The sequence below is a fragment of the Fragaria vesca genome, linkage group LG3 (genome assembly GCF_000184155.1).
Source record: "Fragaria vesca subsp. vesca linkage group LG3, FraVesHawaii_1.0, whole genome shotgun sequence".
Classification (NCBI taxonomy): Eukaryota; Viridiplantae; Streptophyta; class Magnoliopsida; order Rosales; family Rosaceae; genus Fragaria; species Fragaria vesca.
The window spans coordinates 1414111-1428268 of record NC_020493.1 but is presented as its reverse complement, the minus strand read 5'-3'; the positions used below and the strand labels follow the sequence as shown (position 1 = coordinate 1428268).

The 14158-nt window shown below is 41.3% G+C and overlaps 5 protein-coding genes across 5 annotated transcripts; all 5 read right to left on the bottom strand.

Moving 5' to 3' along the window:
- Positions 1–212: 212 nt before the first annotated feature.
- LOC101294926 (pentatricopeptide repeat-containing protein At4g02750-like) lies at positions 213–2299 on the bottom strand. Its single transcript, XM_004295291.1, has one exon. The coding sequence runs from the start codon at positions 2297–2299 to the stop codon at positions 338–340; it is 1962 nt and encodes a 653-aa protein (XP_004295339.1). The 3' UTR covers positions 213–337.
- A 207-nt stretch (positions 2300–2506) lies between these two features.
- Positions 2507–3279, bottom strand: LOC101307866 (cell wall / vacuolar inhibitor of fructosidase 2-like). Its single transcript, XM_004293376.1, has one exon. It carries the CDS (start codon positions 3233–3235, stop codon positions 2561–2563), a length of 675 nt encoding a protein of 224 aa, XP_004293424.1. The 5' UTR covers positions 3236–3279; the 3' UTR covers positions 2507–2560.
- Positions 3280–3981: 702 nt separating this feature from the next.
- LOC101307568 (probable galacturonosyltransferase 4-like) lies at positions 3982–8095 on the bottom strand. Its single transcript, XM_004293375.1, has 9 exons — positions 7869–8095; positions 7745–7800; positions 7608–7652; positions 7422–7530; positions 7150–7322; positions 6433–6695; positions 5859–6216; positions 5174–5749; positions 3982–4724 (listed from the first exon to the last, which is right to left on the bottom strand). Exons 1-9 carry the CDS (start codon positions 7975–7977, stop codon positions 4449–4451), a joined length of 1965 nt encoding a protein of 654 aa, XP_004293423.1. The 5' UTR covers positions 7978–8095; the 3' UTR covers positions 3982–4448.
- A 1394-nt stretch (positions 8096–9489) lies between these two features.
- Positions 9490–10894, bottom strand: LOC101307283. Its single transcript, XM_004293374.1, has 2 exons — positions 10683–10894; positions 9490–10054 (listed from the first exon to the last, which is right to left on the bottom strand). Exon 2 carries the CDS (start codon positions 10010–10012, stop codon positions 9497–9499), a length of 516 nt encoding a protein of 171 aa, XP_004293422.1. The 5' UTR covers positions 10013–10054; positions 10683–10894; the 3' UTR covers positions 9490–9496.
- Positions 10895–11322: 428 nt separating this feature from the next.
- LOC101294640 (pentatricopeptide repeat-containing protein At3g24000, mitochondrial-like) lies at positions 11323–14031 on the bottom strand. The gene has a single exon (XM_004295290.1). The coding sequence runs from the start codon at positions 14029–14031 to the stop codon at positions 12079–12081; it is 1953 nt and encodes a 650-aa protein (XP_004295338.1). The 3' UTR covers positions 11323–12078.
- Between the last annotated feature and the right edge of the window lie 127 nt (positions 14032–14158).

Sequence of the window (14158 nt, the reverse complement as noted above, 5' to 3'; positions counted from 1 at the left end):
TTGTTACCTTCTGCTTTGGTTCTTCAAACCAGGGAGTTTGAGCCCGCGCTTTCCTAGGCCAAAAAGAGTTCAGTGTGGTGCAGCTTGAACAAATAGATGGAGTGGTTCGAAAAGCCTCAGAAAGTACTTCATCATTCACGTACGTATATTATTAGAGCAGATCACAGATAAACATGCATGAGCCACTGAAAATTTAAAGGGAATCGTGATTCATGAATCAACTAATTGTCTGATAACCACAAGCAAATATGATTACATTAGTCTGTTACTCGGTTGTACAATTAATTTAAGCCTCTCTGATGTTCATCTTCTCAATTTACATGGTTAGTAAAATTGATTAATTCAATTCCTGTTCTGGTGATCGATACTTTGAGTATCTCATCTCCCACATGTGTGGTAGGAGCTTCTCTTGTAGCAGTCCCCAAATCTCAGCAGCTTGAGGATGAGATCTGTCCCTTGCATAGAATACATGACTCCTGCCCTTCACTTGTATTTGACTAAAACCAGGAACCTTGTTCACTTTCCTCTCCTTCATCTTTTTTCTTACTCGAGCAAATTCATCCCATTTTCCACGTGCAGCATAGATGGTAGCTAAGAGTACATACCCCCCGGCGCTACCTGGCTCTAACTCTTGAAGCGCCTCCCCGATAAGACTTGCCATTCTAATATCTCCATGGAACCTATAAGCACCAAGCAATGCTCCTAGAACAGCAGCATCCTTCTCAGAAGCAGGCATCATGCGTACTACCTTTGTAGCCTCATCCACTAGTCCTGCTCGGCCTAATATATCTACAAGGCAGGAATAATGCTGAGCCTTTGGTTCTATATCGTAGACATGGTTCATTGAATTGAAAACCCTTTGACCTTTGTTGACAAGACCAGCATGGCTACAAGCCGACAAGACTCCAACAAAAGTAATTTCATCTGGCTTGGTTCCTGATCTTAACATGTGAGCAAAGACCTGCAATGCATGGTGACCATACCCGTTATTTGAATACGCTGACACCATTGCATTCCATGATGCCATATCCTTTTCCCTAAGATGATCAAAAACAAACCTAGCAGAAGTAACATCCCCATTTCTGGAATACATAGTAACTAGTGTATTCACAACCACAGTGTCATGCTCAAACCCATGTAATAGGACCAGTGCATGAGATTGCATTAGCTCCATCATGCCCTCGCATGAGCTCAACACACTAGCCATTGTAGTCCCATTAGGTCTGAAGCAAAATCGAAGCATCAGAATTAGGTGCTTTAAGGCTTCTTCTTTTGATCCACTTTTGGTATAACCATCAATCATCAGATTCCAAGTAACAACATTCCTTTCGTGCATCAAACTGAACAGCTCAGCGGCTTCTGCCACAAGGCCTTGGTCAACATATGCTGCAATCATAGCATTCCAGGCAGCTACATCTTTGTTAGGCATGCGATCAAAGTACTCCCTTGCAAGTTGAGCCATGTTGTTGTGTGCCAGACCCGTAACCATAGTAGTCCAAGAAATTGCATTCCTGCAAGGCATTGAATCGAAGAGTTTGATGGCTTCACTTGCTCTATTTGCAATAAGAAGACCCAAGATTATGATGTTCCAAGAATACAGGTTGCGCTGTGGCATATCATTGAAGAGGCTAAGTGCCTCATCAAATTGATCATTATCAATAAGAGCCTTGATCATAACTGTCCATGAGACGGTGTTCCTTTCGGGCATAAGGTTAAACACATGGCGCGCTTCATCAACCACGTCGTTGCGCGCGTAACCCAGAATCATAGTAGTCCAGGACACCACATTTTTTACAGGCATATGACCAAAAAGCCGACGGGCCTCGTCAACTTGTCCGCAACTGAAATACCCGGATATCAGGCTGGTCCAAGAATACACATTTCTGTTTTCCATGCGATCAAAAACGTGACGAGCGTCACCAATACGGCCGGCCTTGGCATATCCACTAATCATTGCAGATTCAGCGACAATATTAGAGGTGGGCATCGCCTGAAAGAGCCTCTCTGCACTGGGGAGATCATGGTTCTTTAAGTAAACATTGATCATGGACGCATAAGAGACGGCATCTGGTTGAGGCATATCGTCGAACAGGTGCCTTGCATCTTTCACTTTGCCACAGCGGCCCAACTTTGTTATCTCACAGTTACAGCTATACGTATACGAACAACTCAGGTCTGGACCGGCTTCGATCGAATTCGAATTCAAGTCATTTGGCTCCACCTGAGCACAAGAATTGAACTGTCGTAAGGTTTGAATTACGGCGGGAAGCCGTCGGGGAAGGAAAGCAAAGGATAACATAATAGATCTAGTCATCCACTAGAAACTAGTGCACATGGCATATTCCTCACTCTTATGATGTTTCGATACGTTGAAAATCTTTCCTTACAGTTTATTTATGGGGTTTAATTATCTGCTTGTATTTGGCATAAGCAGAGAGTCGTAGAGAATGTTAGACTGAAATCTCGTTGGATACAGGTAAGCATAAATGTAAGAAGAGCAGCCTCTGTCTTGTCATATCAACATTCACTATTGCATTCTACGTACAGTAGTATAGTCTCATTACAAAGTAAGTCCAGTGAAGAGGTTAGAGACAACTACACAGATTTTGCAGAGATCCTTGAGATCACGATTCATGTTGGTGAGAGGGGAAAAAGTGGTATTGAAAGCAGCTTGGCAATCCTCGGCAGCAAGAGAAGCAACACCCGCCAAATCTGCAAGCTCAAAGAAAGTCTCGGAATTGAGGTCATTGTAAGCGAGTTGCAATGCAGAAACAGCCTTGTTATAATCACGGTGACAGGTTCCAAGTTGTTGTAGTTGGTGCCCTCCTTGTGTCTTGTTGTTAAGCAGGCGAGCAACATGGTGTTGGGTGGCGGAGGCATTGAGGTACGCTAACCCGAAGGAGATGTAGGCGAGCACGTAGCTGTCAGCAGTTGGAGTCCGAGGGTCGCTGTAGAGAGACTCCACACAGAAGGAGTAACTCGAATTAGTTTTGCGACAAACAGCGTCTACAAGCTTAGTTGGCTTCAATGGCTTGGTAGCAGCACATGGTGATGGTATTGCTACGAACAAGAAGAAGAAGCATTGAAACAAGGATAGAGTTGCGAGATGATAGGATTTTACCATTTTCTTATTTTGTTTCAATTGTTTTCCTCTGGCTGCATTATAAGCAAGTTGATCCGGTGAAGCAATCAAGGAGAGCGACCTTGGCTCATTCATATCGATGCATAAAGACATACGATTTCTGTCCTGAGGAATACGGATAAAGGATACATTCCGATCAAACCGATACGAGTTCACCGGATATCGGCATAAACGATTCTTACTTTCTATCCATTTCTCTTCTCAAATGTCTGATACATTTTCATGGGAGGTTGCATAGCCACCTGCCCACCTAATGTGCCCAAGTGAAATGATTGTTCCTCCTTCCCCGCTCCCTCTTTCTACATATGCATTTTTTTACCATTACCACTCTTACCTTTGTCTAATGATCTAGGCTTTTCTTTTTCTGTCACACCGACGAAGATTCCGGGCTGTGGTAGTAGAAGACAAAGCATAAAATCAACGTCGCTGGGTAATGGATGGCCCCCTATGACAACCACCACGTGAATGCGTGGCCACCGTGTTTCTTAATCGTGGTATTCCAGTACACACTAGACAGTAGACAACAAATTGCTGAACCATGAAAATAATAATCACGGAACAGGCTGTCGATCACCGCTCACCAGCAGCATTCATATTTCATAGCATAATAAGAGGCCATGCCATCATCATTATCCCCCGGTGCTCAACCTCCACTTCTACAAGTCCCACCCCCAACCACTCGCATATTATGCTTAAAACGATTAGGTGTATGACATCGCCCCCCTCCCATTTCTTAATAATATGCAGCTGCCTATGCCTATGATAGTATGATTAAGCTTAATTAATTTCACAATTAGCACCATTGCAACAAGCTATTATTACTACACTTAAAACACTGATTGAAGTAAAATAACGTCTATTCCATCCAACAACAAAACATAATATGTCAATCCGGTAATACTCATCCAAAATATGCAATCAACTTATGTAGCATACCAATACGGAGCTGCATGTATGTACACGTTACAAAGGACATGAACAAGAATGCTCTACAAGAGATCATAACATCTATGCAAGATACAAGGAGAACAAGTACAATACACTAACTATATATAGAGAAAAGATTTACAAGACAAAGTGAATTCTACGGATTTCTATAATCATAACTCGAGTCCAATAAGTAGGAAAGAGCGACGAGCCAGGAAAAAAAAAATCAACATGTATACAGAAAGAATGAAGCTTCAGAGCTTGTTACTCCAGAACAAAAAGAAATGTCTACAGAGGGAGCTAGAGGAAAACCTGTCACAATTTATGGTCTCGGCCTAGAAGGTATTGTGCAAAAACTTCCAACTACCATAAGACCCATTTATGGATTGATGTTGCATTCTCTCATATACTTATGATCGTAATCAACATACTTTGCCCAGTAACTTCTGTATTTGGGTATGCCTATCTCCAGCCATGGTTTCATGTTGCCATTATAGTGTATAACAGCTGCTCGATCAATCTCCTTCTGGCTTACACTAGGGTTATAACCAAGGCCCAGCACATGCCACGAGCGATCAAGTGGATATGTGTGTTTCCAAAAAGTTATGAGACCAGGTGGCAGCGTTCCCAACTTCCATAACTGTCTATCATGATTCTGCACACACAAAAATAAACTTGGTTCACAAAGAGAAAGGAAACAAAACAAAGGCCGGTAAGGTATGGAAACATGAATGTATCTTAAGAGGGATGAAAATTTTGATCTGACATTATGCCTATGTCCAGTCTCCAGAACAGAAGTCTATAAGACTATGACTCAAACCCCCATTTCCTGATCATGTTATTATTGAATAAGAGCTAAGGAGTCTCCAGAATCAGCTAGTTTCCATTCAAGAATTAGAATTTAGTTGCACATGCAGTAATTTTTAAGGAAATGAAGCAGTCGAGCCAATCGATGCAAGGAAATGAAGCTAAGGAGTCTCCATAATCAGCTAGTTTCCGTTCAAGAATTAGAATTTAGTTGCACATGCAGTAATTTTTAAGGAAATGAAGCAGTCGAGCCAATCGATGCAAGGAAACAGAAAAACATCAAACCATCAAACTTACCAGCTTCTGCCATCTGTGGTACACCTCTGTGATGTTTTGCTTCTTCCATTGCTCCAAATCAAAGACATTCATTCCATATGCCCATCCACAAGCATGAGGGTCAAAATTCTTTGAGATGAGAGGATTTGAAAAGTTAAGATACCGGTCAAAGCGATGGAAGCTTTCTCCACAAGTCTCTACGGCCCCATTAACATTTCCCTTCAAATCAAGGGACCAGAGACCTGTAAGATCCTTCCGCACAACTATATCATCATCCAAGAACAACACTTTGTTGAGCTTCGGGAAGATTTCCGGGAGGTAAAACCGGAGATGGTTCAGGATAGACAAGTACTTTGGGTTTCGGAACTTCAAATTTGAATCAGAACTGGAGCGATGAGTCCTAAAGTAATAATCTATCATGGAGGCAGAACCCAATTGCTTCAGGACAGGACTGTAACTTGAATTCAACCATGTAAATTCTTCAATATTTTGAACCTGAATAGTGGCTTGGCCAGGTGGATTTACCAAAAACCACATTCTCATCGCAGCATAATTTAGCCTGTCAGTGACAATGTGGAAAACATGTTTTGCAGGGTCCTGCCAAGATACCAAGAAGTTGATCAGTTAGAGATGTGAACAGCAATTTAAGGTCCAAGACTTGGACGGAAGATAGTTGATTGGTGCTGGGCAGCAAGGGAGAAGATACCTTCGCATGTGTAACAGTTGAGTTTACGACAACTGCCGTCGCCAATACGTTGTCTGAGAAGATTGCATAGTGGTACATCAGGGGATCTTCTAATCTCTCCTGATTAGGAAAGTTCATTTGAGAAGAATTTAAGGAATAGTATTCAGTGGTGAGGCGCAAGGGAAGACAGTGAAGTCCCTTAGGAACTGTTTTCGCTGTTAATTGCGTTAAGAACATAGTCTGCTTCTTGTGGACCCGGAGTTGCTCGTCCATCGAATGGAGCATAGCTCGAAGCTTTTTCACCATAGCAGCACAGTCATCTTGAATCTGCTTTCCTTTAGCCAATGTCTGTTCCATTGCCTTCAACCTATCATTCGCACTGCATCAATTCAAACCATATTCCAGATGAATTAAACAAAACAAGGAAAGAAAGATAAGGGGGTAGATGGAGGTGGAAATATACAAAGATTCAGTGTTGAGTCAGAAGAGTAATAAAACAATCATAATCATAAGGAGAAGGTTTGACAAACTTGGATGAGCTAGAAATGCTACTTTAGAAAACAAAAATGCTAATTTCTGTTAGAAGAAGACATACTTCCTTGGCAGGTCAGAATCCTTGCTTGCATCCACAAGTGCTCGCTGAACTTCCTTTATCCGCAGTCGAATCTCCCTTGCGAACTGGGGATTGTTTCTTGCAGCTGGAAGAGATAGGTAGACCCTTGCCCTGATGAGCTGGTCTTTCAGATGTCTGACTCGACCATCCGTAATAGTTGTTTCGTGAATGTTTTTTACTGATACAGTTTTGACAGATTCTCTTTGATCAACCTTTATGGAGGTCTGAGTGGATTTCTGGTTAAGCTTGATTTCCAGGTAAAAACAGAAGAAAATAACTAAGTTAAGTTTAGGAACTAGAACTGGAAACAAGTACAGAAATGGATACTATTTACTGCAGAAAATTTCACATGTTTAAATTAGAAGTCTGCCAAAGGGACCATTTATAAACAACTACATGAATTATAGCACTGGTCTATACATCTTAAAACCCAACTCATAAAGGGAAGTCATTTGAAATTGTGAATAAACATAGTCCGGGTAGTGCAAGATGTAAAACACCAAAATAGTTATTGTTAGATCAGGAGGTGATAACCATAACCAACATGCATCAGACCCAGGAATAGCTTTACAATTGTGAGATAACAAGAAGCTGTCCTGTTAAAGTCATAAAGCAAGTGACCAGGGATTCAATATGTTATTCAAACTGACTCTGAAACTAAAGATTGAAGGAAAAACAAAAAATAATAATAATTTGTACCGTATTCTGGGAAGCATTATCAGTTTTCTTCTCAGAAGTTGCTGTTTTTGCACCAGACTCGGCCGCCAGAAGTTGGTTTCCTTGGTCAAGTGTTTGAGTGACCTGAATGATAGGGTTATCTTTTTGAGATAGATCTTGTTCGTTGGTGGTGGTAGACAACACTCTAGCTGATACTGATTGCCCATCCAACACAAAAAATAATCAGTAACAACAACATACACCCAAGTTGATTACAGGTACGAATTGGTAGAATAAAGGAAATTAGAGGGTACCTTGGTGGGAGTGATTGGTGCTGGCTTGGCTCTCCTTTGTCTCTGGAAATGATTCAGTAGAGTTGTCGGAGTAGACGACTCCAATGGGTTCTTTAAGGGTGGATAATTCCTACGGGCAAGAAGAAAGTAAGTAATTTATTTATGTCTCTGGCACTAGAAAAGCTAAGGTTAAGGAGCTCAAATAACCTGGGGAAGCAGATTTAGACGGCCGCCAGAATGAGCATTGAAAGGCTGCGTGCAAATTTAAAAGGCGAGATGAGTAATGTTGAGTTCAGAAAATGCAATAATAATAAAGAGATGAAGGAGAATGGAGAGCATCTTACAAAAGCAGTAACATCTTCAACAAATTCGTCTTGGGCTGCTGAGATAAAAGGAAAGGCTTTAATAATGAAGATTGAAGAATGCAATCCAAATGAGAAATAATGAAGAACAAGTGGGTTTACTTACAGGAAGAAGAAGAGGAGGTGTGGATGGAGCCAAGACGATCGGTGTAAAGAATGATGGGAGCAATCACTGTAACAAACAGCAAGATCATAACCACATTCCTCACCATCATCTTTCCCTTTTCAGGAAGCCCAGAAGAGTTGTCACTTGACCGCCGGATGGATTCAGAATTGGGATTGCAGAGAGAGAGAGGGAGATCTATGTTATCACTGCCATTTCTACCGAACCAAACCCTCTCACCTTTGCTGCTGCGATGTGGATAGATAATGAATCATTCTACAAAATACAACCCAACCGCGGCTTGTAATATTGGTTATTATTATATATATATATATTTTTTTTTTCAGAATATAATTACAATTACAACTAACATTGCATAAATATACTTGACTCGCGGGAAGGCCGCGTTGAGTACACGTCAGTGTCAAGATCGAGACACGCGTGATTGACGGCTCCAACTCACACTTTTGCTCTTGCAGCTGTATCTATCTTCAATCGACTCTACTCTCTCAAACTCCTCAACAACTCTGAACAAAGCAAATTAACTACTTTTCTTTTCTTTTTTGGATAAAAGTTAAAGCTCCATTTCGATGAGTTCTATTTAGTTATCTGGGAGAAATCATCATGATAATAATAAGAGTAGGTAGTCGTACACGTACATATTGGATGAATGAATGGTGGAGGCTGCAGGTAGCTATTGAAACCTCAACGGACAGCAAATAGTGTCGGCACACAGCGCACAGCATCCCTTTCGCTGAGTAAGTGAGTGAGCTCTCGTTACCTTCACTGGGAAATAGTAGCACTTACACAGTTACACTTCTAAGTTCTAATTCTATTATTCATTTTAGCCACTCGTATCATATTCGTGTTTTGAGTGATGCAATGATCAATCCCAAAATTTGTAACATTTGTTGTGCTGCTTTATTTACTACACTTCACTACTACACTTCTTTATTTAACGTAAAAAGGCAACAAAAAGAAAACACTTCACGGTTTTGACATGAGCTGTTTGATCACTGGCCTTGGCTTTTGTCATTGTTTCAACTTTTAAGCTGGTGGCAAGGAACATCAAGTTCATATATTTCTAAAAACTTCTGTAAGAAACACTCTCACAGTCCAGACTTGGAACAAAAAGAGGCCTTAGTGGCAATTGCTGACAAATACTAATCAAGTACTTTTACTCTTCTAACTCTTTACAACTTAAATCACAGAGAACAAAAAAGAAACAGAATCCTCTAAGCTAGCAATGATTATAAGAGTAAAAGATTTGAAAATGATTTCCATCTTCACTTAAGCCAAGCTACTTCAAAAACTTCCACCCTTGAATGGTTGAGATGACAAATCGATAACATGAAATGGACATGGTGAATGCACGAGAAGGCGACATCAGTACCGGTCCATAGAGAGGCTTCAGGAGAAATTAATACCTACTACCTTAACTAGTAACCTTCTGCTGTAAATTTTAGCAATGCAAACTACTATAAATCGGCAAGTCCCATGATGAGAGACTGATCAATTGAGCAGGGAGCTAGCTAGCTACGATTAACTTTCTGCACCGTACCCTGCAGATGTTGATCGATCATTCTCCTACACATGAATCCATGATCATATTCTTGATTCAAATTAATTGATTAAGAGGGCGCACGCCACACATCTTCCTCAAGCTTGGGCTTGTCTTCTGGATATTCTACCTGTTTATCTGGATCAGTCTCATCATAGAAACATTGCCAGCTGAAATTAGAAAATTCAATACGAGGTCCAGCTGAAGTAGTACTTAGGGTTGTTGTGTGAATCTGATCATATTCTAGGGGTGATGAGAAGACGTCTTCAAAATTCCAGTACTCCTGATCTGATTTCGAGATTACACCATCTTTCAGCCATGGGAAATCAAATACCCCCAATGCCAAGTCACAGTAATCTTGGGAATCTGATGACGATGATGTCTTACAAGAACTATTACCAGTAATGCTACTGCTGTTGCTGCTGTCACCGCTGTGGTTGCACTTATATTCATGGACCTCATTTTTCAGATCAAAAATACCATTTAAATAATCTTCATTGGTCTTTGCATGCTTCTCTGAACGAATCATATGGTCTTCACCTCCTTCTCTTATTGTTTTCTTGTTGTCACGCAGCTCATGCTCCATATTTCTATGTATATTGATTGAAGCCTTCGATTTCCTGATGATCTGCTGATGAAAATAGAAAAAGAAAATTACATTGATGTATCGTCCACAGATTGATAGAGATGTGTATACATATACTATATATATATATATAGTTATAAACAATACAAACAATCTCTGCAATATATCTAGTACAGTCTGTCCCTGATCTTTAATCCGTCTATAGAGAAAAGTACTCATAAAATTAAACAAGCTAGGCAATGACACACATTAAGTACAATATCAATATATATATATATATATATATATATAGAAATACAAAAGAATTTCGAGACGGATTTGAATTCACACATGGGGAAGGATATCCTCAAAATCATGGTTGGGGATATTAATAAATTTCTAGGACAAGTGCTTCAATATACACAGAGCATTGCTACTAAATGCATATGCATATGTATAATGAAATCTGAGAATGAATTCACAACTGATGCACATTCTCATGCGAACCTTTAAATTTGGAGCTTCGGAAACAAAGATTGAACTGAAGTGAATATCATAAAGAACAAGGAAACCTGATGTGATGGCAGTGTTGGGGGAAGAACTCTGAACAATGATGGATTTAATATCGAAACATTAGAGTTCCAATTAAACTGCTACATATTGATCAAGTTATGTTTCGACGATGACCTACCTGTACCGTAAGAGAGGTGTATTGCGGTGGCTGCGGGCGGCAGAGGAGAGGAGTTGGTATAATATATCTGGAGCTGGTGTAGAACGTATGTAACGTCTGCAGAAGGAAGAATGATGATTTGCTCACACGCAATGCGATTTTAAGCTAAAACGTCTCCAACCGCACACACATGCATACACACTCCTCCATCACGCTTTTTACCCGCCCATCTCTCTCACAATGCAATGAAATCAAACAGATGGGTTGTGTTAGTTCCTCTTTTTCCGCTCCATTCCTTTCTCTTCAAAGTTTTCAAGTACCACAGGCAATTCCCTTCTTTTTCTCTTTGCTCTTTGCTCTTTGCTCTTTCTTCCTCCCTCTGTTTTGTCCCTATTTTGTTTTGCCACGTCATAATGCAACCCTTAATCCTACCATTCCACTCGATTATGAAACAAAACAACGAACATCCGATCCATTTTATTCATTAACAATGTTTTCTTGTTTCTCTCCCTCGAGCATATAGCTGTGGCCAGAAAGTACAGCAGCATTTTATTTTCTATGCTCCGGTAGCCACAGATATAAACGCTCGTTTTGGAGCCTGCAAGTCTTAAACAGATCAAAAAGGCTCATACTAACACTTCCATATAACATTTTCTTTCTTCCTTCAATTAAAACATGCCAGAAGCTCCATTCATTGCATTCATACATGTTAAGATTCTTGGATATGGGAGAAATACGCAGCACAATGTTGGATAACACTGTCATGGTATATATTTTGCATAAACTTTAGTAACCGTTTTACATGAAGCCTAAAGTTTCTTTGCTCTCTCCTTTATATGCCCGACCTGTATGATTTACAAATAACAAGTATATATATCATCTATTGTGTTCAAGAAGTAATATAATCAGCCTCATCATGTCCTCACACTGTATTCAAGATATATATAAATGTGCATGCCTCAATTATATTCACGAGACGAGAAAATGTGGTCAGTCAACAAACTAACAATTTAACATAAGATATGATACCTCCTCATCTTTATGAAGGCTCTTCCTTGGCTAGCAGCTCACCGTTGGCTGACACTTTATGGGCCAGATAAACAATGATCTTAAATATGAGAGAAGAAGTTGCATTTGAGCTTTTGTGTCGTCTTATGGCCTGTTCTCGATGTTCATAATTTAAAGCATTTCGACAGACATTTCCCCTCATTCCATCGCATAGCACATCAGATCCATTGCTGGCAATAATATGCCATTACTTTGTATGTGAAGTTGCTTCCAGTAAGAACAAATAACCATCTACTGATTCATGATGTATGCAGAAGCCTTGAGTCCCTCTTTGTATCAAAAAAGAAAATCGTCCTGTGGCAGAACACAAGAATGTAAACTATAGGTTGCAACTGTGCATAAACTAACACTACCAGTAGTCCCCACAAGAACAAGAGCCATCACGAAAATGATGGAACCGATTGGTGTCTCTCACAATGATTTCTCGCCTTTCCACCTTTGAGACGTATTTGATTGCTGAATGACAATCACCACAAACCCTGATGTTCTTCTTGATCCGGATGGTGGATCCAGGAGGAGTGTTAAGAAGCGCAAATGCGAGTGCAATCTTCTCACTGTGAAACTGCAACTTGAATTCCCTCTCCTGCTGGTCGACAAAGAAGAGTACATGGCTAGTGTCCGGAACGTATCCAATCTCCTTTATCTTCTTGCTAATCATCTCCCACCTCCTATATATCTCTGCTCTTTGTGGGTGTGCATCATCGTTGGCCACAAACATGTGGACTGCATTCTCAATCTCCACCCAACTACAGGCAGGTTCCTTTTTCACCCCACCCTCTTTCATCATCTTTCTGACTTTTGCAGCATCATTCAATCTTCCAGCAGATGCGTACATATTAGCGAGTATAATATAGGGTCCTGAATCAGAAGGATCAAGCTCAAAAGCCCACTTAGCAGCATAGGCACCCAGGTCGATGTTGTTGTGCATTCTACAAGCACCTAGCAAGGCTCCCCAGACAGCTGCAGTGGGTTCAGTGGGCATTTCTCTTATGAACTTGTCAGCTCTATCAAGAAGACCTGCTCGGCCAAGAAGATCAACCATTGTAACATAATGGAAAACTTGTGGTTCTATTTTGAACTTTTTCCTCATCAAGTGAAAATAGTACTGCCCTTCATCCAAAAGGTGAGAATGGCTACATGCAGTAAGAACACAGAGGAATGATATATCATTAGGTTGAACTCCAATCCTAAGCATTTCTTCAAACAGCTGCACAGTTTCCGTCCCAAGCCCATGCTGGGCGTAACCAGTAAGCATGGAATTCCAAGAAACAACGTCACGCTTAACCAACCGGTCAAATACCTTTCTAGCATCCTCGATGCTGCCTGACTTGGCATACATGTCAAGAAGAGTATTCCCAACAAAAGCAACAAGGTTAACACCCGATTTGATCATATGGGAGTGAACCCACTTACCTTGCTCCATAGACCCTGCACTGGCACAAACAGTAAACACACTAGAATAAGTGAAATGAGTGGGTTTGAATCCACCCCGGAGCATATTCCAGAACAACCTCAGAGCATGCTCTCCTTGACCCTTGCGAGCATGCCCGGCGATCAGAGCATTCCAAGACACCTCATTCTTGGTGCGGAGGGCGTCAAAGATGATCTGGGAGTCGTCCATAAGGCCACACCTAGCATACATGTCAACAAGAGAAGTGCCCACATAGACATTGGAATCAAAACCGCACTTGAAGCAATAGGCATGGAGCTGCCTGCCGTGCCTATCATCAGGATCAGGCCCAGCACCAGCAGCCTTCAACAAGCTAGACAGAGTGAACTGGTTGGGCACCAGACCGTGGCGAAGCATGTGAGGAAAGAGAACAAGTGATTCCCGAGGTCGATCGAGTTGAGAATAGCCAGAGATCAAGGATGTCCAGGTGACCAAATCCCGGTGAGGCATTTCATCGAACAGGTGGTGGGCGTGGTCCAAGCTGCCGCACTTGACGTAGGTGTTGAGAAGGGTGTTGAGGATGGGAAGGTCGTTGTTGAATTGGGAAGTGAGCATGTGAGCATGGACAATGGTGGCCTGTTTAAGTTGGCCCGTCTGGCTACATTTGTTGAGCAACTTACTGTACAGGGTCCGGTCAGCTTCCAGAGAAGCGCGATTAACCAAATCAAGAACATGGAGCCCTGTCCCCGACTCGGTCAGGCTCTTGCGGAGAAGGTCCTTGTCTTGGATGATCCAGTCTTGGCCTTCCGAGTCACTCGTCAGGTCAGCAGCCGATAATGCAAGCTTCCGAATACCAACACCAAAAGCAGCATTGGATTGACGGCACACAATCTGTCTCTTCATGAAACTCATACAGATTCGCCTGTCTCAAAACCCGACCTATTTAAACTCTTTCAAGTTTCAAGCTATATAAACCTTGCTGATTAGGCAAACCATTTACGATGGACTGTGTCTGTGTTTCGCTCATCATTTGAAACAA

What these genes read in the sequence shown, in the direction of transcription:
- LOC101294926 (XM_004295291.1), bottom strand. Translation starts at nt 2,299, where the DNA reads ATGTTATCCTTTGCTTTCCTTCCCCGACGGCTTCCCGCCGTAATTCAA.
- LOC101307866 (XM_004293376.1), bottom strand. Translation starts at nt 3,235, where the DNA reads ATGTCTTTATGCATCGATATGAATGAGCCAAGGTCGCTCTCCTTGATT.
- LOC101307568 (XM_004293375.1), bottom strand. Translation starts at nt 7,977, where the DNA reads ATGATGGTGAGGAATGTGGTTATGATCTTGCTGTTTGTTACAGTGATT. An exon ending in GATTCTGACCTGCCAAGGAA is followed by an intron (nt 6,217 to 6,432) that starts GTATGTCTTCTT and finishes GAATTGATGCAG; the next exon opens with TGCGAATGATAGGTTGAAGG. An exon ending in CAACTGTTACACATGCGAAG is followed by an intron (nt 5,750 to 5,858) that starts GTATCTTCTCCC and finishes GTATCTTGGCAG; the next exon opens with GACCCTGCAAAACATGTTTT.
- LOC101307283 (XM_004293374.1), bottom strand. Translation starts at nt 10,012, where the DNA reads ATGGAGCATGAGCTGCGTGACAACAAGAAAACAATAAGAGAAGGAGGT.
- LOC101294640 (XM_004295290.1), bottom strand. Translation starts at nt 14,031, where the DNA reads ATGAGTTTCATGAAGAGACAGATTGTGTGCCGTCAATCCAATGCTGCT.